Genomic DNA, 22,231 nt, shown 5'->3' on the forward strand with positions numbered 1-22,231 from the left:
TCCTTGTCTGTGAATCCTCTTTCCGCTAGTTCCACAGCAACCAAATTGGCCATCTCCTTCCTAGCATTGGGCATATTTTAAGCTGAAACAGGCATGCCCTTTGCCAACTGGAATGCTGGAGAGCCCTCGCCGGTTTGGCTCAGTGGATAGAGCATCGGCTCGGGGACTGAAGGGTCCAGGTTCGATTCTGGTCAAGGGCATGAATCTCGGTTGCAGGCTGGATCCCTAGCCCTGGTCAGGGCCTGGGAGGGAGGCAACCAATCGATGTGTCTCTCTCACATCGATGTTTCTCTTTCTGCTTTCCCCCTCCCTTCTCTCTAAAAATCAATGGAAAAATATCCTCGGGTGTAGATTAACAACAAAAGAAATGCTGGAGAGAATGGGACTTCTAGCTGGCGTCCTGGGGGGCTTCATGGGCAGGTCTTTCTGTGGATTTATTCTTCTAGCAAATATTTATTGAACTTTGGGACAAGACATTGCCCCTGCCCACAAGGACTTTGAGACCTTGTAGGAAAAAGCTGATAGTTTTGGTAAATCAGAGGTTCTTAACCCGGGGGCCCATGGTAGATTCCAGAGGAACCAGGCCCTTGGGTGGGGTAAGCATTACCTCTGTTTTTCACCAGCCTCTCATTGAAATGACACATTTTTTCCATTGTGAATTGAGCAAACTGCACCAACCACAGCTGCACTGGGAGTAGGTTTTCCTATGTTGCGGTTGTGAGAGATGTTGTGATATTGTGCATGTTCATTTCTACTTCAAAACTTTAAGAGTTACCAAGCCCTTGTGCTTGTTGATAAAGACGCATGATGTATTACTGTGTCTCAGTATTTTGATAATTATATTATACCATAACTTTTTTCTTTCATAATTCATCTATTTTATGCGTTTTAAAGTATTATGCTTAGAAGGGCTTGACTAGGCTGCTAGAGAGGTCCTCGGGCCTCAGGAAATGAAGAACTTCTGCTGCTGGTGGATAAGGGAAGGCCCCTAATCACTTAGGCTCCACAGGGGCAGCATTGAGGTGTCCCAGCAGGTCCTTCCCCGAATCCCTGTTCCACTCCTTCCTAAGGGGCGGTGGGCGTGGCCCCATGGCGGGCGTGGCCCATGGCGGGCGTGGCCCCATGGCACGGCGGGCAGCCCCCTGACACTGCTCTCCCTCCTCGCAGCTGAACTCCTTCGAGCAGCTGTGCATCAACTACACGAACGAGAAGCTGCAGCAGCTGTTCAACCACACCATGTTCATCCTGGAGCAGGAGGAGTACCAGCGGGAGGGCATTGAGTGGAACTTCATCGACTTCGGGCTCGACCTGCAGCCCTGCATCGACCTCATCGAGAAGCCAGTAAGAGCCATCCCTGCTCAGACCTCAGACCCGGCGGCCTCACTCGTTCCCTCTGGGGACCCTGTTCCTACCTCCCACCCGTGCTGGTGGTGGGTGTCTAGTCCTACCGTCCGAGCAACCTGGGGGCATAAGCTCTAGGCTTAGATCTGGTGCCTGGCAGCCTGGGGCAGCTGCCGACCAGGTGTGGATGGGGCTGGTGCCTGGGTTTCCTGTCTTCAGCCCCAGAAGACCACCCAGTATCTACTCGAGGGGTGAGCTCAACAAGCCTTTCTTTGTCCGGAAGAAACAGGCAGGCTTTTATGTAGCAGGATCCTAGCCCCAGATGCCTTCGCTGTGTGGGGTTGTGTGGACCCAGGTTGCCGAATGCTGCTTCTGGTGTACGCGGAGGCTCGATCTGTCCTCTCAGGACTGAGCCGGCAACGGACTCCTGTCCCACAGCACTGACTGCCGGTGGACGCGGGAGCTAAAAGCCCTTCCCCTTTGCCGTCGGTTTCCATGGAGAGCTCCACCCGGTGCGGTGTGGGTTGGGTTTCAGGGCTGTGCTCTTTTGGAGCCCGAGCCGTTTCTGTGTGCGGATTATGTCTTGATGAGGGTTCAATGCACTGAACTCACGTTCTCCCCGAATCCTGGGCTGCTCCAGAACGTGTGCACCAGGCGGACACTGAAGTGTGAAGTGGTCCGAAGGCCTGGGAAGGAGTTTGTGCATTTTTAGAGTGTTACTCAAAGGTGGGGTTTGAATCTCTCCGCAATCCTGGCATGGAGCAGTTTACTTGTTTTGTGATGAGCTTGTGGTATTCAGTGGAGTTTTCCAGTTCACAAGAACGCATCTGGCTTTGCGTCTTGTCAGCAGTCTCCACGGTGTACTCTGTACGGGCAGCTCAGGGGCTCTGCCGCACTTTCTCTTCCTAAAAATCACGTCTCACCACATGGTTGTGCAGACGGAGCGTGTGGGGTGATGTCGCAGAGTGACTCCAGGGGCTGGGGCGCCAGTTGAGGGCAGCCCCTGGGCACATGGATCGGGGTCTGCACAGTCCAGGAAGCCCACCAGGTGACTTCAGAGCACTGGCGTGGAGAATCCCTGTGATGGATCATTGGATTGAGGTGTGTCGGCCACAGCCTAGACCTCAGAAGTTTCTCTTTAAATTAGAATCCCCACATGGAGTGCTTTTAGTAATGTTCCTTTTTTTTTTTTTTCCTGTGGGGGAAGTGTGCCCACCTTCTGGTGAGATTCTGGGGGTTCTGAAAACTCCTGGAAACCCCAGGCTTTGGTCTCTTGTGAGGGGAGGGCTGGGGTGGGGCTCCCTCGTCACGCTTACCTGGGCGATGCTGTGCTTCCTCCAGGCAGGTCCCCCTGGCATCCTGGCCCTGCTGGATGAGGAGTGCTGGTTCCCCAAGGCCACCGACAAGAGCTTTGTGGAGAAGGTGGTGCAGGAGCAGGGCACTCACCCCAAGTTCCAAAAGCCCAAGCAGCTGAAGGACAAAGCTGATTTCTGCATCATCCACTATGCCGGCAAGGTGAGTGGGACGCACACAGGAAGTGCGGCTGGACCTTCTCAGGAGGATGGGAGGGACTCCAAGACCATGAGCCAGGCAGCCCCAGGGCAGGGACGGGGCATAGCATTCTCGTCCAGTGACGCGTCCGATAATGTGCTGGTGGCAGTAGTCAGCATTCACACAGCCGTCCCATCTTGCAAAGCCCCGTCACGTGCTGCACGTCATCAGGAGCTCCCGCCATCCTGTAAGGCACTCAGGGTAATGCTGTGTGTTGTTCTTAGGCACATTTTCTAGCGCGGATATGAGATTTGTGCTAAAGGCATGGGCTCTGGAGTTTGAGCTCTGCTGCTGCTGTGGCTTTTGGCTCCTCATCCTCTGAGCCTTGATTGTCTCATCTGGAAAATGGGGGCGACTCCCACCTCACAGGGTCACATTTGGGCACAGGTCAGTGCTGTAGGTAGGGCCTCTCAGCGTCCGCACTGCCCGTGGTTATTGTCGGGGACTGTCTTGTGCTGTGTGGGATGCTTAGCGGCATCCCCAGCTTCTTCCCACTAGAGGTCAGTAGCACCCTCCCTACAGCAGAAATACCTCCAGACCTTGCCATACAGTCATTATGGGGAGGTGCGGGTGTGGCTGTGGTGAAAGCTTTGCTACTGCCAGCGTGACCCGGCGAGGAGAGCCGGGGGCTTTCACAGCACTGCTCCTGAGCCACACGAGTCCACGCCTGCTGCTCCGGCACGTGGCCCCACTGCCCAGCCCTCTGACTTCGCTCCTCACGTTCCTAGGCTGCTGAAGCAACTCTTGACTAAACTACCCATTAAAAAAACAAAAACACTGTTTCCGCAGTTTCTAAGGTGATGCCCCTGAGCCTGCACCTCTACTTCTGCCTGTTAGAAATGCACAGGCAGTGACCACATGGGAGGCTTTTGTTGAGCGTTGTTTATAATGCAAAACCAGGGTACACCCGAACCCCATTGGGGGGGGGTCTGAACAATGATGAAACTGGCCGTGCGCATCCACACCTGGGCTGTGCCACAGCAGCTAAGAGGACCAGCAGGCTGGCTGTGCGCAGGTGGCCAGGACACTGGCCTGGGGTTGGTCATCTCCCAGGACATAACTCTGCTCCTAGAAAAAAAGAAGCCACATCACCATGTCGTTGACAGTAGTGCACGTGACCACCAGCCAGAGCACAGCAGTCAGCCCTGGGCTGTGGTGTGGGCTGGACAGAGGGGGCCAGGGCGGCCTGCTGCTCTGCTCTTACTGTTCTGGGGTCTTTGCAATGAAGATACAACATGTTACTTACATTTTTAAGAACATATTTCAGAAAAGACAAGAACACATGCTCATTAGAGAAAACTTGGACATCCTGAAAAGACAAAAGGCAAAAATGTCCTATCACTAAAAACTAATATTAAACATTTTGGTATATTTCTTTCTAGGATATTTCTTTATTGTCATATTACCTAAAAATGAAATAAAAAACCCCACCCAGAATATTCTCTTGTGTAGCTGCAGCATAGTTTTCTTAGTCTGGTTGGCTGGGTAATTGCGTTGTTTTAAATTGTTTGCTGTCTGTGTAACACCTCAGGAAACATCTTTCTTGCTGGTCCCTTGCCCTTGTCACTCATCATTTCCTTCTTAGGGATAGAAGCACCGGGTCAAGGGGTGTTCATGTGTTTTAACTTGCCCACACATGTCCTCCGAGAGGCTGTGGTGTCACGCCCCCAGAGCAGCCTGTGACTCAGGACTCTGACTCTTGCAGGTGGATTACAAAGCCGACGAGTGGCTGATGAAGAACATGGACCCCCTGAACGACAACATCGCCACGCTCCTGCACCAGTCCTCGGACAAGTTCGTCTCGGAGCTGTGGAAGGATGGTATGCCCTTTGCCCCCACCCCGTCTCCCTGTGGCTCTCCCCACCTTTGCAGTGGCTGAGCCACAAAACAAGGGGTGCGTCTCCACCTGACAGAGTCCGAGGGGGGGATTGTAGCTCCCATGACAGTGTCTCTTTGAGCCGAAGGGCTGAGGCTGCCCTTGAGTGCCCTTGAATGTGCTGCATAGCCACTTCCTCTCAGGGCTTTGCTGTCTGCAGGCAAGCCACAGCGCTTTCCACGTGTGGGAAGTCACAGGTGGCCCAAAGCCCGGCCACGCAGGTTCCTGTCCGCACCTCCCTGCGCTGCCGCCTCTCCTGGGTAGACTGGTGGCTTGGAGCTGTGCTTTCTCACGGTCCTGTCGGTCTCTCCTCCTTCTGCCTGGGTTTTGCTTTAACCTCTCTGTTGCAGAGATGCAGAGCACTCAGAGAGCCTATTTCTATCAACGCTTTCCCATTCTCCACGTAGAACCAGGTGACTGGCCACCCGAGTGGCGGCCCTTGTGTGTGGTGCATCCAGGGCTGTGGCAAATGCTTCTGCTACGTCGTCCTGCCTGTTGGCTGTCCTGCCTGACTGCCCCGCCCTGGTCTGCCCAGCCTTGTGGGAAGGATCCTCCCATTGCAGGCCCCTGGGAGAGAACCAGCCAAATCAGGAGACCTCACGCTACAGATCTTAAAGGACAAAACTTTGTTTAAAAACCCATATGCTCTTCAGAGCTCCACTTGGCTGGCGTTTGAAGGTGGCGTCTTACTGCTTGAACGGCTCAGGGGTCTCAGCATGAGGTGTAGGTGTGAAGCTGCCTGTGCATGTGCGTCTGAAATAAAATGGCATCTGTGTGTTCCTTCACCAAAAACTCCACAAGCCCCCACACCTGCCTCCAGGGGGCAGCACAGGCCCACAGGAAGCCAGTTATTATGGTGCATATTTGATCTTCCTCTGGGCAAGCTGAGTGGCCCTGGGTGTAGAAGGTCAAAAATGCCTCCCATTTTAATTGGTTCATCAGGTCCATCCTCACTCCTGGCTTCTGTCTTGAGTTTCTGTCCTCCTTGCTGTCTTCAAATAAATAATCGAGATCTGGCCATAAAGGCGTAGGGAACAGACGGTCACAGAATTCGTAACCTTTGCATCTTGCAGCGACAGCTTCCGGTTTAACTTTGGCTCTTGCTTAAACCTGACCTCAGGTCGCTGGCTGCTTTGGGTTCGTTTGTTGCTTTGTTTATGCCATGGAGGAAGCAGTTCATTTCATCGCTTCTGTGCATGAGTCACGGTGACAAGGGCAGCTCCTCAGAGGGTTGGTGCAGATGATAAAGACCCTTGAGCTTGGAGACAGAGCAAGTCGCAGAGTGTGCGGAATCTTGAGTGGAACGGGCACAGTTGGCTGTGGTTCTGTGGAGGACTCCACTTCAGGCGCCACCACGTAGCTCTAGGGCCCGGGTTTAGAGAGCGCTGCCTGGCCGGTCCCCGATGGCGAGCCATGAGTGCTGAGTGCTGAGTGCTGTAGACGATGGCATGTAGCTCTGGTGCCCGCACCTGCCTCCTAGGCCCGTGCTCAGGTGAAGGGCAGTGGAATTCAGGGTACTGATTATTTTTCCCAATAGGACTACAGGATCCTGTAAGACAAGTTTTCACACCACCCAGAGCCAGGGAGGGAGAGCTAGGCTCACTGTTCCAAACACATGCGAGCTTTATTGTGTCTGGGAGTAGCTGCTCCAGTGGGCTGAGGATAGGGGATGTGGACAGAGCTATGGCTCTGCCCAGGAGAGACCAGTCTCGGCGGCTTTCAGCCCTTCCCCCCTTCCTGCTTCCTGCTCATGAGGTCAAGTGTGCTCCTCACTGGGGATGACTGTGGACTAAGCAGAAAGGCTCCTGCTGTTCTGTAGTCTCACGTCTTTTTCTGTCCAGATGTCTGTCTCTCTCCTGCCCTGCGGGGACCGCTGGGCACTCACGTGCTTTTGTGTGCTCTCTGTAGTGGACCGCATCATCGGCCTGGACCAGGTGGCCGGCATGTCAGAGACGGCGCTGCCCGGGGCCTTCAAGACACGGAAGGGCATGTTCCGCACCGTGGGGCAGCTCTACAAGGAGCAGCTGGCCAAGCTGATGGCCACGCTGAGGAACACCAACCCCAACTTCGTCCGCTGCATCATCCCCAACCATGAGAAGAAGGTGCGGGCGTCCCGCCCTGGTCTGTCTCTCCAGCAGCAGTGGTTCCTCCCTCACAGCACTCGGGGCTCCCAGGGGGTGGGCTGCACTTGAAGTTGCATTGCCGCCTGGTGGCGCCGTCTTGTAGCCTCTCCAGGACTTGCATCGTGTAACTTAGCATCAAAGCCCGTGGATTGCTGGGACTCCTGAGGCTTTGGCCCTGTTGAGTCAGAGGGGACCCCCACCCTTCTCCGTGAGTTCCTAGGCACAGCAGCAAGACCACACGCATGTGTTTTCTCTAGTCTGGCAAACTGGATCCCCATCTGGTGCTGGACCAGCTGCGCTGCAACGGGGTTCTCGAGGGCATCCGGATCTGCCGCCAGGGCTTCCCCAACCGCGTGGTCTTCCAGGAGTTCCGGCAGAGGTGAGTGGGGCCCGCAGGCCTCCCGGCAGGGCCTTCCAGCAAGGAAGCCTCTTCCTCGGCCACCGAGCGCCGCGCTCTGGCCAGCTCCTCACACGCTCCTTCTCGGCTCCACCCTCTACATCAAAACGGATCTCCCTGCTTTTCTTACGAAAGTAATCTTGCTGGCTTTCACGCCTAACCACTGCGGGCCTGGCACTGTTTGCTCCAGTTAGAGGCGCTGTGCAATTTACAGAGATCAGCCAGACTTGGGCATTAAAGGAACATTAGGACACGGAAGTCATAGAACACTGCAGCTTCTCGTCATGTGTGCGGAGAGGCGCGTTAATGACACTGTCCTATTTGCCTAGTGACTGTGTTTAGTGACAGTTGCTATCACGACCAGCCCTCTATTTCTTGGACCATCCTGTGTATTGGCAGTGCCCAGCAGCATCTCAGGAAGAGATGAGTGGCCTTCTGGGGTTATAGACGTGGAGACCGGGCAGTTAGCAACCAGAAAGTCCAACCGAAAGCTCACCTTTGAGTGAGTTAAATAGTCCACCGTGAGTTTTCATTCACGTGCCGGGAAACGCCGAGGCTTCCTGTGCCATCAGCCTAAGGAAGGGCAGGGTGGCATTCTCCAGATGTCTTCTTCTTCTTTTTTTTTATTGCTTAACGTATTACAAAGTGTCTTCTTTCCTTGAAACGTGGAAGGAACTCTAGTCTGCCGCACTGTTGGGTGGCCCTCTCTCACGGATATTCCAGGCCACATGCATTGAACGGGGATGAATGACCCGGCTTCTCTTCTCTTCCTTAGATACGAAATCCTGACGCCCAATTCCATCCCTAAGGGCTTCATGGATGGGAAGCAGGCGTGTGTGCTCATGGTGAGTTGAGCTCCCTTTGCTTGCAAGGACCTTTTGCTGGTGTGCGCCCACATGGCCAGTGGCCGTCTGACTGGGGGGTGCCCTGTGGGTCACGTGACACCCATACTCTATTGGCCATCCGATGCTCCAGGTCCCCTTCTGCCAGGTTCCCTGCCAGGTTCCCTCTGCATTCCCGTCTCTAATTCCCACAGCTCTACTGTGAGGAAGGTATTATTTGCTCTGTTGTTAGCTCTTTTTTTTTTTTTTTTTTTTAATTAAAGCATCCCCATTCTATAGCTTAGGAGACGTGAGCTCATAGAGGGTAAGGCCGAGGATCACCTCCTATTAAACCTGGGCCTGGCCTGTTCTGGAGTGTGTTCCTCACCGTGACCACGATGCTGGTGCCTGGTTGGAGGGTGGCAGCCTGGGCTTTTGAAGAGCATGACTGTAGTACGCAGAGGTGGGGGAGGAGGAAGAGAGGACTTCACGTTCCCTTTAAAGCTGAGGTTCTGTGTTTTCCTCAAGTCTGACTTGCAGCCCTGCCCATGCTGGAACCCACATGCCCCACTTCCTAGCATCCCCTGAGCCCCAGGATAAGCAGCGAAGCAGAAGCTCCAGGACTGACCCTATCTTACCCCTCCCTCCACACACACACTCCCCACCCGAGGCAGGGTCTCAGCATTCACTGATTGAGGGCTCTGGGTGGCACGCACTACATGGCCTGCTCTCCCCTGTCTAGATCAAAGCCTTGGAGCTGGACAGCAACCTGTACCGCATCGGCCAGAGCAAGGTCTTCTTCCGTGCCGGCGTCCTGGCCCACCTGGAGGAGGAGAGGGACCTGAAGATCACTGACGTCATCATTGGGTTCCAGGCCTGCTGCAGGGGCTACCTGGCCAGAAAGTGAGTTCCAGAGACACCCAGGAGGAGGGAGGTCATAGCCCGCCCAGTCCCCTAGCCTGCCCTGCACTCGGCCCTTCGAACCCTCCTGGCCTGGGAGCCCTAATGCCAGTCAGGTGTCTGCCTAAGGGAGGCCCAGGTGGCTCTCCCTGATCCCCTGCTTCCTGGATTTCCGCCTGATGTTTAAAGTGACCAGGTTGACAGGTGGTGAGTGTGCTTGGATTTCCCTGCCGGGAAGGCTCCCGCTCACTGGTATTTCTTGCTGTGTCCCTCGTGTGGGGATGACACCCGGAGCCTGGCTGTCCCCAGGGCACTCCGAGTTCCCAGGGGAGGAAGCTGCCCTTGGGGCTCACCTGCTGCAGGACATTGGTCTCCTGAGTCCAGGGCCATAGGTTGCAGCCTAAGCTCCGAGCGCTGGGAGCCAGAGCCTTCGCTCATCCAGGGGCCCCGCTAGTGGCTGTCTTGAGGGTGAGAAGCTGAAGTCAGTAGATCGACTGAATGACCAGCGATCATGCTTGGTTTGGATCTACGGTTAGTGCACAAGCTCTTCCACCTCATGAAGGAGGGTGGGCCTGTGACCCAGGCCCTTGCCACCCTCTGCAAGGTCACCCATCGGATTCAACCCCAAGGCCAGCCTCTTTCTCTTTCTGTCCTGAGGTGCCCAGGCAGGGTCATCCCTCCGGAGAAGCTTCTGGGAGCAAGATCAGGACTGACAGGTTAGAGGTCTGTCCCCTGCCCTGAGGTGCTGACTGTGCCCCTCGCCCACAGGGCCTTTGCCAAGCGGCAGCAGCAGCTGACGGCCATGAAGGTCCTGCAGAGGAACTGCGCCGCCTACCTCAAGCTGCGGAACTGGCAGTGGTGGCGGCTCTTCACCAAGGTGGGTCCTGGACGGCCTCCCGTCGGGGCTCATGCCCTGAGGCGCTTTGCCTTTGCCTCCCCCATGCCTGGCAGCATGACTCCAGGGTGGCCCTGCCCATGGGGTCCGGGGCATGTGAGCTGTATGCTTGTCCGGTGTGGATGGCCATGGCCTGCTAATACGCCGGCCTAGAGTGGCTCACACAGCAGCTTCCACGATGAAAAGCCCACCTGCCACGGCCACACGCGTCTTGGGCACTGCCCTCCCACCAAATTGACTTCCAGAAAGATTGCCCCCGAGTGTACCCACAGCATGCCTGGTTACCCCTCACATTTCTGCGGGTGAGGGGAAAGCCTCATGGCTGTTGCCCGGACAGACGTCTTCAGCTGAGCATGTCTGTCTCCATCTCCTCTCCTAGGTCAAGCCGCTGCTGCAGGTCAGCCGCCAGGAGGAGGAGATGATGGCCAAGGAGGAGGAGCTGGTGAAGGTCCGAGAGAAGCAGCTGGCTGCGGAGAACAGGCTCACGGAGATGGAGACCCTGCAGTCCCAGGTGAGTGTCTGTGGACCCGCCCAGACAGTGCAGCTGGTCCCAGTGCTGCCACCTGCCGGCCCTCTGCAGGAGAGGCACGTTCAACGAGATGTTTCCCTAGGAAACGGCCGATCTCTCTGTAGACTCCATTCAGGGTTATGTGATGTAGAGGGGCTGCCCAATGGGATGGAAAGCTCATGAGTGTTGGGTTTGAGGCCCAGCTCCAGCACTTACCCTCTGAGCCTGTTTCCTAGGGATCTTGGTGGGCAGCTCCTGTCATAGCGGTAAAGGATGGAGGACATGATAGTTAGAAAGTGGCTGGGAACTTAGCACTTCCAAGATGGAAACTGCTCTTGTCAGCACGGTCCTCCCTCTGGAAGCCTGAGCTAGGGAACGTCTGCCCTGGAGCGGCTTGAGCAGGCTGAAGGAACTTGCATTTTGCACATGTTGTTTGCAGCTCATGGCGGAGAAGTTGCAGCTGCAGGAGCAGCTGCAGGCTGAAACGGAGCTGTGTGCCGAAGCCGAGGAGCTCCGGGCCCGCCTGACGGCCAAGAAGCAGGAGCTGGAGGAGATTTGCCATGACCTGGAGGCCAGGGTGGAGGAGGAGGAGGAGCGCTGCCAGCACCTGCAGGCGGAGAAGAAGAAAATGCAGCAAAACATCCAGGTAACCCAGCTCCGCCCCCTCTGGACACCGGGCACGGGGAGGAGGGGACAGGGTGCCGTGAGGAGCAGTGACGCGGGAACTGGAGAGAACACGGAAATGGAAGTGCCATGGTGGGCCGATCCTCCCCTTTTGTCAACTTGGGACAGACTTTGAGGGGCTTTCTCTTTGGGGCAGTTGTCTCTCAAATATGTGTCTCAGCTCTCCATGTGCCACCCAACTGAGCACAAAGTCAGTTTTATCTCCTGGCCCAGTCCCGTGCCGGCCGCTCTGAGGAGCAGAGGGCGATCTGCTCTGCTCTCTGCCACGTCCTCACGGCGGGGAGCTTGCTAAGGGAAGCACCTCAGAACAAGCGACCCCATGACTGGACCAGGCTTCTTGTCTGCATGCCCCAGTCTTAACTGTGTGACCCCACGTGTGGGTGGGCCACGTCTCAGCCACCCCACGGGGCTTGTGGCCCACCCTCCTCATGTCCCTCGGCTTTGTGACAGGAGCTGGAGGAGCAGCTGGAGGAGGAGGAGAGCGCCCGCCAGAAGCTGCAGCTGGAGAAGGTGACCACCGAGGCCAAGCTGAAGAAGCTGGAGGAAGACCAGATCATCCTGGAAGACCAGAACTGCAAGCTGGCCAAGGTGAGGCCTCGCGTGCGGGACGCGGGCTGTGGAGGGCGGGCCAGGCCCCGGCCACAGCCTCCCCTCCCCTCTGCTGTCTGCAGCACTGCAGCGTCTGCATGTGATTCTTCCTGTGCCCCCTCGTGGGTGTCCCTGGCCCCCGGGTGCCAGGGTCATATTTGAAGGGATGGTTCCCAAGGGACAGGTTTGACATTTCTTCTCAGAAAAGCTCCTCATAAGCTCCTGACTTGGTAGAGCTGAACCATCGGCGTGGCATTGCACCTTAGTCTCCGGTGCGGTCTGGGCCCCTGGGTGGCTTGGCATTGAGGTGTGAGTGCTTCCCCTTAGCCTTCTCCAGGTGGGGACTGTTTCTTTTGAGAACCAAGTTGGGTTCCTGTTCCCTGATGAGCAGATCGAAGCTGGAGAGCGAGCTAGAGGAGAAGGAGGGGCTCGGTCAGAATGCCCTCCTCGATCCCGAGGGCTGGGGGGAGTCAGAGTGGCAGGATGCCTGCCCGTAGCTCTGACGCAGGGGCCAGATGCTCGTGCTGAGTGATGGCCTGTATCTATTACTGCGGCTATGCTGTTGTGGGGAGACCCTACGGAGATCAGGACTCCAGGGGCGGCCACACCATGGAGACCATGAGGGGGGCAGCCTAGGGCACTTTGGGGCATGAGGAGGTGGGAGGTCATAGCCCGCCCAGTGGACAAGCACGAGGCCTGGAGGTGGTGGTGCCTGAATTCCCTCACCCTGCCGCCCGGAAACCTTGCTTACCCGGGCCCAAAGGGATAATCCAAGACGGGCTTGGGTACCCACGTTTGTCGATCAAGGAAGCTTATCCGGCTCTATAAAGGGAGGTAGTGACCTTACACAGTGACCCCTTTGATCCAGGGAGTCCTAATGAGTCGAATGTTTAAGTCCTTGTCCTTCCATTCAGTCCTAAACTTCTGGACGAGGCATACTTTGAAGAGACCTAGTATCTGTGCTCAGCCAACACTAAGCTCTGACCACACTCACCCACTGCACACCCTCACACACTGTGCACCCTCACACACTGCACACCCTCACACACACCGCACCCTCACACACTGCGCACCCTCACACACACTGCGCACCCTCACACACTGTGCACCCTCACACACTGCGTACCCTCACACACTGTGCACCCTCACACACACTGCACACCCTCACACACTGCGCACCCTCACACAGAGTGCTCCTCCTCACACACTGCGCACCCTCACACACTTTGCACCCTCTCACACACTGCACACCCTCATACAGAGTGCTCCTCCTCACACACTGCACACCCTCACTGCACACTCTCACATGCACTGCACACCCTCATACACTGCACACCCTCACACACACTGCTTCTCCTCACACACATTGTACATCCTCACACACACTGCACTCCCTCACATTGCACCTCCTCACACACTGCACCCCCAACCCCACAGGAGAAGAAGCTGTTGGAAGACAGAATAGCCGAGTTCACCACCAACCTCACGGAAGAGGAGGAGAAATCGAAGAGCCTTGCCAAGCTCAAGAACAAACACGAGGCCATGATCACCGACCTGGAGGGTAAGAGGGTGATGGGCAGGAGCTCTCTGACTCAGGAACCCGAGGCATCCACCACCACTCAGGGCCAGGTTGGTGTCACTGCCGAGAGCAGAAGCGCCCGGCTGGTGTCATGCCCACTCTACATGGGTGAGGCACAAGGTCCGCAAGACCTAGGGCCCAGCATCTGGTCCCGATGGGACTCTGGGCCAGCAGGCACTGGTGCTGTGTGGTTGGGAGGGAGCTACCCCTAAGTGAGGAGTGTTCAGGGTAAAGCCCTGGCATTTCTATCGTGCACCATGGCTTTCACCAGCTTTGGAGACTTCCCAAGAGGCTCTAGGCCTCCCCCTCCACCCCTACCCAGCCTGCGCTTCCTGGCTGTGTCATCTTGTGCCTCTCACTTCATGTCCATGAACTTTAGTTTTACTCACCTCCAAGGGGACACAGTGAAAGGGCATTTGTGAGAACTAAAGGATCTAATGCTGTGGACACGCTGTGTGTACTATCAAATGCTAGATCCATATCACAAGGTCCCTGCTTGTCTCCCTGTGCCCTGGGGATCTATGGTGAGGAGAATGGGGTGGACCTGCAGAACTGTGGCTGTCTGTGGACCACTTGCTCCTCCCCCTTGAGAGGAGTGGACTCGGGTGATAGGGGAAATCATGGAACTCTGAGCTTGTGCCAGAAACCACTGCGCCCTCTGCAGAGACACAGGGCAGGCCAGTGTGTCCAGGGCAGCAGGTGGGGTTGGACAGACACAGGACCTGGCAGCTCAGGGTGATGTTCTTTCCTTCATCCAGGAGTTGGTATGAGTGTCTGTATTGTGACCCTTTAACCCTCATGTGTATTTTATAATATGCAGTGTTTATGTAAGAATTAAAAATAGCCCAGCCGGCATGGCTCAGTGGTAGAGCGTTGACCTATGAACCAGGGGGTCACGGTTCGATTCCTGATCAGGGTACATGCCTAGGTTGCCGGCTTGATCCCCAGTGTGAGGCATGCAGGAGGCAGCCAATCAATGATTCTCTCTCATCATTGATGTTTCTATCCCTCTTCCCCTCTCCCTTCCTCCCTGAAATCAGTAAAAATATATTTTTTAAAAAGAATTAAAAACCAAGACAGCAAGGTCTATGGCCACTAAGGGCTTTGTCGGCTTCTCCCCGTTCTTCCTTCTCAGAGCGCCTCCGAAGAGAGGAGAAGCAGCGTCAGGAGCTGGAGAAGACCCGCCGGAAGCTGGAGGGAGACTCCACGGACCTCAGCGACCAGATCGCCGAGCTCCAGGCTCAGATCGCCGAGCTCAAGATGCAGCTGGCCAAGAAAGAGGAGGAGGTCCAGGCTGCCCTGGCCAGGTGAGCCAGAGCGTCAGCCATCAGGGGGCCAGAGCCAGCACTTCCTGCGCTGCCTGCTGTGGGCCTTGGTGCCTCAGTGAGCTGTGAGCACTTGCTCTGCTGTTGTCGTGGAAACCAGTTCAAAACAAAACATTTCCTGTCGTTTGTTTGTAATCCCCAAAAGTCATCCATAATATCACCAAGCCATTGACTATAGGCATGCTTTTTAAAAAAAATAGACTATTTCTTAGAGCAGTTTTAAGCTCACGACAAAATTGAACCAGCAGTATAGAGAATTTTGATACCCTCCACCACCACCCCCACAACACACACACACACACACACACACACACACAGTCTTTTCCCACAATCAACATCCTACACCAGAGTGGTATACATTTGTTACAGTCGACGAACCTACATGGATACATCATTATCACCTAAAATCTGTGGCACATTTGTATTTTTATTGTTTTGCAGTCTTCATGGACTGTAGCGATTTATTTCTTTCTTTATTTAATATTTGAACTTCTCTTTATGTTGAAAGCACTAGAATTCAGTTTGGAAAATGAAATGATTTCTCTGAGGTTTTTTCCGTCCTCAAAGTGGCATTGCCCTTAACTCTTTGGCATGGTGTGCTTCAGATATTGTTTTTGCTGAGTGAGGATCCTAAGGACCAGGACTCAGGCTGCCACAAGTGGCTTTGGCTGCTTTTCTCTAAAACCTTATCTGCAAACTCTGCTCCTTAAGGTGAAATGGCCTCATGTTGGTGTTGGTTTCTTTGGCAGAGTGGAGGAAGAAGCCACCCAGAAGAACATGGCCCTGAAGAAGATCCGTGAGCTGGAATCTCAGATCTCTGAACTGCAGGAAGACCTGGAGTCTGAGCGTGCTTCTCGGAATAAAGCTGAGAAGCAGAAGCGGGACCTTGGGGAAGAGCTGGAGGCTCTGAAGACAGAGTTGGAGGACACCCTGGATTCTACGGCTGCCCAGCAGGAGCTCAGGTGTGCTATGGGGCAGACTGGCCAAGCCACAGACGGGAAAGGAGGCCGAGGCCTGGAAGGGGTGGTTCCCAGGCCTGTGACTATACAGAGTGTGTGTGAATACGCACAGAGGGGTGTGAATACACACAGAGCGTGGAAGCTGTAGGTTCCTCAGTATCTTCTCTACCAAAGCCCTATTCAAGAACCTGGCTTGAAGTGTGGGTGAGTCAGGCTGGGCTTTAAGGCTGAAGGGTACGGAAGCCTGTGCAGTGCCTACGCCTGTAGAGGATGGACAGCTGGGGCGGGAGGCCCAGTGCACTGGCTGGCCCCAGGGGCAGCCCCACTCCAGGCTCCCTGGCCTCCATTCTGAGGGCATTTCTCTCCAGGTCCAAACGTGAGCAGGAAGTGAATATCCTGAAGAAGACCCTCGAGGAAGAGGCCAAGACCCACGAGGCCCAGATCCAGGAGATGAGGCAGAAGCACTCACAGGCCGTGGAGGAGCTGGCCGAGCAGCTGGAGCAGACAAAGCGGGTGCGTGGGCTTCCCCAGGGACGGGCTCCGTGACTTCAGCTGGGGGGTCTGGCACCTTTCAGGGGCGGGGCCTCCTGGAGACTGGCTGCCTCTCCGGGCCAGTCCTGTAGGACAGAGCAGCTCCCCAGCTAGACTGCCGGGGTCAGGGGTCAGAGTTCAGCTCCGGCCCTCAACGGCTGTGTGACTTCGGCAGATAGTTAACCCCATGCCTCAGTTTCCCCCCTGTAAAGGAGGTAATGATAGGCCTGTCTTATACGTTCATGTGACAGTTGGAGTTAATGACTTGCCCAGGACCCTGTGGCCAGCATGGTGCAGACTAGAATGGGATTGTCATGTTTGTTCTGTAAACTCCACTTTATGTTTTGGAAGAACATTACATCATTACTTTGAACATCAAATTTGAAAGAGGCTTTACTGGATGTCTAACTGTGAACAGTTATAATCTCCTTCATTCTGTAATATCATCACTAACACCATCATATCAGCAGTGACAACGTCTTACACATTAACATTCCCTCTACCCATGAGGGAGGCTGGGCAGGGGTTGGTTTAGAGGTGGAGAAGCTGAGGCCTCAGAGACGAGGACACGTGCTGGTGTTACGCACGGGTGTCATGCACGGGTGTCACGCACCGGCTGAGTGATGACTACTGATCACGTGTGAGCCTTCTGAGTTTGGGGCGCAGGCCACCTCCCAAACTTACCCAACATAATTTTTTGGCAGAGGCAGCGGTTCTCCCGATGGTACTAGAAAGACCAGCCTCGTGACAGGGCGTGGGTGATGTCCCTGTCACACCTTTGCTTCTTTCCCTACCAGGTGAAAGCCAACCTTGAGAAGGCCAAGCAGACCCTGGAGAATGAGCGAGGAGAGCTGGCCAACGAGGTGAAGGCCCTGCTGCAGGGCAAAGGGGACTCAGAGCACAAGCGGAAGAAAGTGGAGGCCCAGCTGCAGGAGCTGCAGGTGAAATTCAACGACGGAGAGCGCGTGCGCACGGAGCTGGCCGACAAGGTCACCAAGCTGCAGGTGAGGACTCCGCCAGGACCGGGCCTGGGCAGTGTCCCTTCGGCAGCTCCTCAGCCGGGGCCCAGTTCTCCAGGCTCCTGCTCTTTTCTTGCTTCAAACTGGCTCCTCGGCGAGGCTTCTGGTTCAGCTTAGCCTGAGAGCACGGAGCTGGGGCAGGCCTGGTCAGCCTCACGCCTTTGTCTCCACCGTCCCTGCAGGTTGAACTGGACAATGTGACGGGCCTCCTCACCCAGTCTGACAGCAAGTCCAGCAAGCTCACCAAGGACTTCTCCACCCTGGAGTCCCAGCTGCAGGACACACAGGTGAGGGTGGCGGCAGGTCTCTGCAGCTGGGCCTTTCCTGGGAGGATGCAGTGCCTACATGTCATCACCTGCCACACCTCTGGGTCCTTCTGGCTCCCCCGCAGGGTTTCCCGGCTGTGCCCTGAGTCAGAGGGACCAGCTGCTCCCCAGCCAGGGGTGTGGGGGCTGCGCGGCTCTGACGCTGTCCCTCCTGACCCCGTGCCCCTCTTGTCCTCGTGTAGGAGCTACTGCAGGAGGAGAACCGGCAGAAGCTGAGCCTGAGCACCAAGCTGAAGCAGGTGGAAGATGAGAAGAACTCCCTGAAGGAGCAGCTGGAGGAGGAGGAGGAGGCCAAGCGGAACCTGGAGAAGCAGATGACCACCCTCCAGGCCCAGGTTCGGTGCCAGCTCCCCCGCAAGAGGCCCAGGCTGGGGAGGCACGGCCCTGTCTGCTGGTCCACTGGGCCACCCAGGCTGCCAGTGCTGGGTGCCCTTCCTCAGGGAGCTCCTGCCCTCTCCAGCCCAGGGCTCTTAGCCCAGGGTCCCCAGGTAGAATTCAGGGACCCGTGAACTTGGAGGGAGGAGGCTGGACACCTGTATCCTCTCCAGTGTCTAGCTGACATCTAGCATTTTCATCCTTATGCCAGGGGACAGCCAGCCATGGCGGTCACAGTGCCTGTGGCCTTACTCATTAGAACCCAGTCCCCATGGCCAGGCCACGGCGTGGCTTCAGGGACGTCACTGTGCTCCTGGCGCTTCAGGAGGCTGCTGTGTGATGTGCTAATGAAGAAGCACTTGGGGCACAACCAGTTTTTTAAATACCTGAGCATCGCCACATTCCTGTACTGGCGTTCTTGATAGTCCATACGTTCTATGTGTATCAGGACGTTATGACGAGGAGTTCCTAGTCTGCTCTAGACTGTCAGAGGACCCACACCCAAACCCGATCAAGAGCCCTGTTCTAGGTCCTGTCTTGGGACTTAAATGTGCCCGGTCAGGAGGCCTGCCCTGAGCTCAGCATGGGTGCACGGTCCGCTCCGCGGTCTGGGGGAAAGAGTGGCCAGCACATGCGCGTGATGGCAGCTCTGTGTCCAGGTGCAAGGAGGAGGCTGCAGGACGGTGTCTGGGTCCTCCTGGCTCCCGCACACCAATTCCCCAGAGGGCACTGGCCCTGCTGCCTGGGGCAGGTGACGAAGATGCTCGCCTCTGGGTGAGCCCCTGTAAGGGGTAGGTCACAGTGGAGAGGCCCTGCAGAGCTGGCCTGCGCTCCACTCCATGTCCACGGCAGACACTCTCTGCAGAAACTCGGCTTCTCTTGCCGGTGGAAGAGGGAGGGCTCCATAACTGGTGGCTTCCTGGCCTCCATTCATGAGGTAGCAGGCCAGTCCCAGCCGGCTCGGGCACAGGTGCCATCTTGGGTGTCTCCTTACTCCTTGCTCCTGCCCAGGTGACCGACATGAGGAAGAAGATGGATGATGGTGTGGGGTGCCTGGAGACTGCCGAGGAAGCCAAGAGGAAGCTGCAGAAGGACCTGGAGGGGCTGAGCCAGCGCTATGAGGAGAAGGTGGCCGCCTACGACAAGCTGGAGAAGACCAAGACGCGGCTGCAGCAGGAGCTGGACGACCTGCTCGTGGACCTGGACCACCAGCGGCAGAGCGTCTCCAACCTGGAGAAGAAGCAGAAGAAGTTTGACCAGGTGTGTGCCGTCCGCCTGCTCCTCGTTTCCTTTCTTCTGCAAACGCTGGGGCTTCAGGCCCCGGCCGCGGACACCGAGGGAGCCCTGGGATCCCGTCACTAGCAGCAGGCGCTCAGAGGTGTGGGCTTCCCACTTGTTGAGGGGCCTGGCGAGAACGGGCTTGGCCCTAGCCGGCTTGGCTCAGTGGCTAGCGCAGTGGCCTGCAGACTGAAAGGTCATGATTCCGGTCAAGGGCATGTATCTCAGGTGCAGGCTCAGTCTCGGCCCACCGTAGGGGCGTGTGCGGGAGGCAACCAGTTGATGTGTTTCTCTCACATTGATGTTTCTCTTTCCATGTCTCGCCCCCTCCCTTCCACTCTTTCTAAAAATCAACGGAAAAAATATCCTCGGGTGAGAATTAACAACAACAACAACAAAAGGAAAGTGCTCGGAGCAGGGCATCTTCATTTGATAGGAGTGACTTTCCCGCTTTCTATTTCTTATGTTTTTCATATTTTCTATAACGAACTGATTTTTTAATGCATGTGTTCATGCCTCTTCCTCATTCTAAAGGACCTGAGGCAGCATATAGCGGGCCGTCAGTGGGCTGGGATAGAAAATGGGAGAAATCAGGGCTCAGCTCCCCGGCCTCATGCCGCTGTGGCGGATGGCGCATTGCGCTCAGCCAGGCCGCTTCGTCTGGCATCTCTGGCTGCTTTCCTGCTATCAGCACAGAGTCAGGCAGTGGCTACATACACACAGCCTGCAAAGTCTAAAGCGCTTACTTGCTGGTCCTTTAAGAAATAGGTCCATGGAGTAAATGAGGGATGGGGCAGAGGGAATGGGAAGGTGGGACAATAAGGCTCAGCAAGGGTAGGCCCACGTGAAGAATGGGCACCAGGGGGTTTAAACTCACGTCCTTGGGCGAGGCCACACCAGCCAGAGTCACCCCCTTCAGGTCGTTCAGGAGAACAAAGCCTTCCCAGGCCTGAGCGGCCATGTTTCCTGTGGGTCTTATGGAGGGAGCTGTGGGTTCCCATGGAGGGAGCTGTGGGACAGAACCATTAGTAAGTGACAAAACGAGGACCTAAATCCTGCTGGCAGAGGCGATCTCTGCCCTCCTCGGTTACACACGGGACGGTGCCTGTCACCCTGGGAGGAGCTGGGTTGCCCAGGCAGCAGCTTGTGCTTGCTCTTCCTGGTGCCCCTCCCCTCAGAGCCAGCGCTGGACCTTCCTCCAGTCTGCCCGTGCTACCTGCCTGGGTCCGCAGGTTCTGAGCTCTTTCTAAGAGCCCGCTGCTCGAGTCTCATGGCGCCCATCTCTTTTCCAGCTCCTGGCGGAGGAGAAGACCGTCTCTGCCAAGTATGCGGAGGAGCGTGACAGGGCAGAGGCGGAGGCCCGAGAGAAGGAGACCAAGGCGCTGTCCCTGGCCCGGGCCCTGGAGGAGGCCATGGAGCAGAAGGCAGAGCTGGAGCGGCTCAACAAGCAGTTCCGCACGGAGATGGAGGACCTCATGAGCTCCAAGGACGACGTGGGCAAGAGTGTGAGTGCCGGGAGGGGCCGAGTGGGGTGCGGGGGCAGCACCGAGGATTAGTGGGGGATCGGACACTGAGCCTCGGGGACCTCTTGTCCCTCTGCTCCTGACTCGGGTGCCCTCGGTGGCAGGTCCACGAGCTGGAGAAGTCTAAGCGGGCCCTGGAGCAGCAGGTGGAGGAGATGAAGACCCAGCTGGAGGAGCTGGAGGATGAGCTTCAGGCCACCGAGGATGCCAAGCTGCGGCTGGAGGTGAACCTGCAGGCCATGAAGGCCCAGTTCGAGCGGGACCTGCAGGGCCGGGACGAGCAGAGCGAGGAGAAGAAGAAGCAGCTGGTCAGACAGGTGCGTATGGCCCTTCTCCTCCAGGGTCAGGGCCTTCTTGGCCTCTGGGCAGAGGTGGGCATGGAATCCCCCACCCCGCCAGGTTTCCAGCAGACATCCTCTCTCTCTCCTTCCTCTACCTGGATGGTGGAAGGCTCCCTGGCCATGTCTTCCCGTCCTCTGTCCTGGGGAAGTGGAGGAATGAGTGATCATATCATGATCATGGCCCCTGAGCCCTGTGGATCCACAGAGCTAGGCCAAACCCACCTGGGTTCAGAGCTGGCGTCGGGTCTGTGTGTGGTCTGGCCTCCTGAGCTGTTGGCATTCCCCCCAGGTGCGGGAGATGGAGGCAGAGCTGGAAGACGAAAGGAAGCAGCGCTCACTGGCCGTGGCCGCTCGGAAGAAGCTGGAGCTGGACCTGAAGGACCTGGAGGCCCACATCGACTCGGCCAACAAGAACCGCGACGAGGCCATCAAACAGCTGCGGAAGCTGCAGGTGAGGTCAGGCCCAACCACAGCAGATCTGGCCGCACACGGAGGTGCCGGGATCAGCGTGAGGCTGGGAGGCTAGTGGGGTGGCCCGTGAATGCGGATGTGCCGCCTTCCCCTGTCCCAGGAGGGTCTTGGTGCCCTCAGCCCGTCTCACAGACGGAGACTCAGGCCCAGCGGTTGAGTGGGAACAAACAGTCTGAAAGGTACTTGACCACGATCTGTAGGATTAAAACAGACGCAGGCGAAGAGACAGGAAATGTGCTCCTGCGTGTGGTCAGGATAACCTGGCAGAGTAGCAGGTGTCGGGGGTGGGGTGGGGGATGGTCCCGGAGCACAGGATTCAAGCCAACAGGCAGTTGTAGGAAGTGAAACACGAGCCACGAGGGTCCTATGGACACGGTGACGGACGCTGCCCAGGGTAGGCTTCGTAGATCCTGGCGGTCAATAAGTATAAAATGGCGCCGGGTAAAGGAACATTTTGTCTTTGGTTACTGTTTTGCCCTTTTAGTTAAGCTTGTTCCCTGTGGTGTCAAGGAAAAGGGCAGCCACAAGGTGCTGTTGGTGGTTGTCCCTTGGAGGGAGTGGGAGGTTGGAGGTGGGGTGGGCAGGACATGAGTGGCCACTGGGGTCAGGGTGGAGGTACCAAGCGTCTCCTCCCCACACAGGCCCAGATGAAGGACTACATGCGCGAGCTGGATGACACGCGGGCCTCCCGCGAGGAGATCCTGGCGCAGGCCAAGGAGAACGAGAAGAAGCTGAAGAGCATGGAGGCGGAGATGATTCAGCTGCAGGAGGTGATCAGGGCCAAAGGGTCGATCTGGGTCTCTGGCCAGCAGGTGGCAGT

General features: G+C 56.5%; 1 protein-coding gene across 1 annotated transcript in view; it reads left to right on the forward strand.

Annotated features, from left to right (window-relative positions):
- Positions 1 to 22,231, forward strand: part of MYH9 (myosin heavy chain 9) — an 86,755-nt gene that overhangs the window by 59,894 nt on the left and 4,630 nt on the right. The window contains exons 13-35 of the mRNA XM_059681662.1: positions 1,168 to 1,341; positions 2,683 to 2,856; positions 4,598 to 4,712; positions 6,677 to 6,870; positions 7,149 to 7,270; positions 8,064 to 8,133; positions 8,852 to 9,012; positions 9,778 to 9,886; positions 10,284 to 10,415; positions 10,852 to 11,058; positions 11,547 to 11,684; positions 13,122 to 13,245; positions 14,399 to 14,570; positions 15,338 to 15,550; positions 15,916 to 16,060; positions 16,876 to 17,082; positions 17,280 to 17,384; positions 17,606 to 17,758; positions 18,810 to 19,058; positions 20,369 to 20,581; positions 20,704 to 20,916; positions 21,230 to 21,391; positions 22,053 to 22,181. Coding sequence (XP_059537645.1) covers positions 1,168 to 1,341; positions 2,683 to 2,856; positions 4,598 to 4,712; positions 6,677 to 6,870; positions 7,149 to 7,270; positions 8,064 to 8,133; positions 8,852 to 9,012; positions 9,778 to 9,886; positions 10,284 to 10,415; positions 10,852 to 11,058; positions 11,547 to 11,684; positions 13,122 to 13,245; positions 14,399 to 14,570; positions 15,338 to 15,550; positions 15,916 to 16,060; positions 16,876 to 17,082; positions 17,280 to 17,384; positions 17,606 to 17,758; positions 18,810 to 19,058; positions 20,369 to 20,581; positions 20,704 to 20,916; positions 21,230 to 21,391; positions 22,053 to 22,181 — 3,681 coding nt within the window. The remainder of the gene's footprint in view (positions 1 to 1,167; positions 1,342 to 2,682; positions 2,857 to 4,597; positions 4,713 to 6,676; positions 6,871 to 7,148; positions 7,271 to 8,063; positions 8,134 to 8,851; positions 9,013 to 9,777; positions 9,887 to 10,283; positions 10,416 to 10,851; positions 11,059 to 11,546; positions 11,685 to 13,121; positions 13,246 to 14,398; positions 14,571 to 15,337; positions 15,551 to 15,915; positions 16,061 to 16,875; positions 17,083 to 17,279; positions 17,385 to 17,605; positions 17,759 to 18,809; positions 19,059 to 20,368; positions 20,582 to 20,703; positions 20,917 to 21,229; positions 21,392 to 22,052; positions 22,182 to 22,231) is intronic.

The sequence above is a fragment of the Myotis daubentonii genome, chromosome 2, assembly GCF_963259705.1.
Source record: "Myotis daubentonii chromosome 2, mMyoDau2.1, whole genome shotgun sequence".
Lineage (NCBI taxonomy): Eukaryota > Metazoa > Chordata > Mammalia > Chiroptera > Vespertilionidae > Myotis > Myotis daubentonii.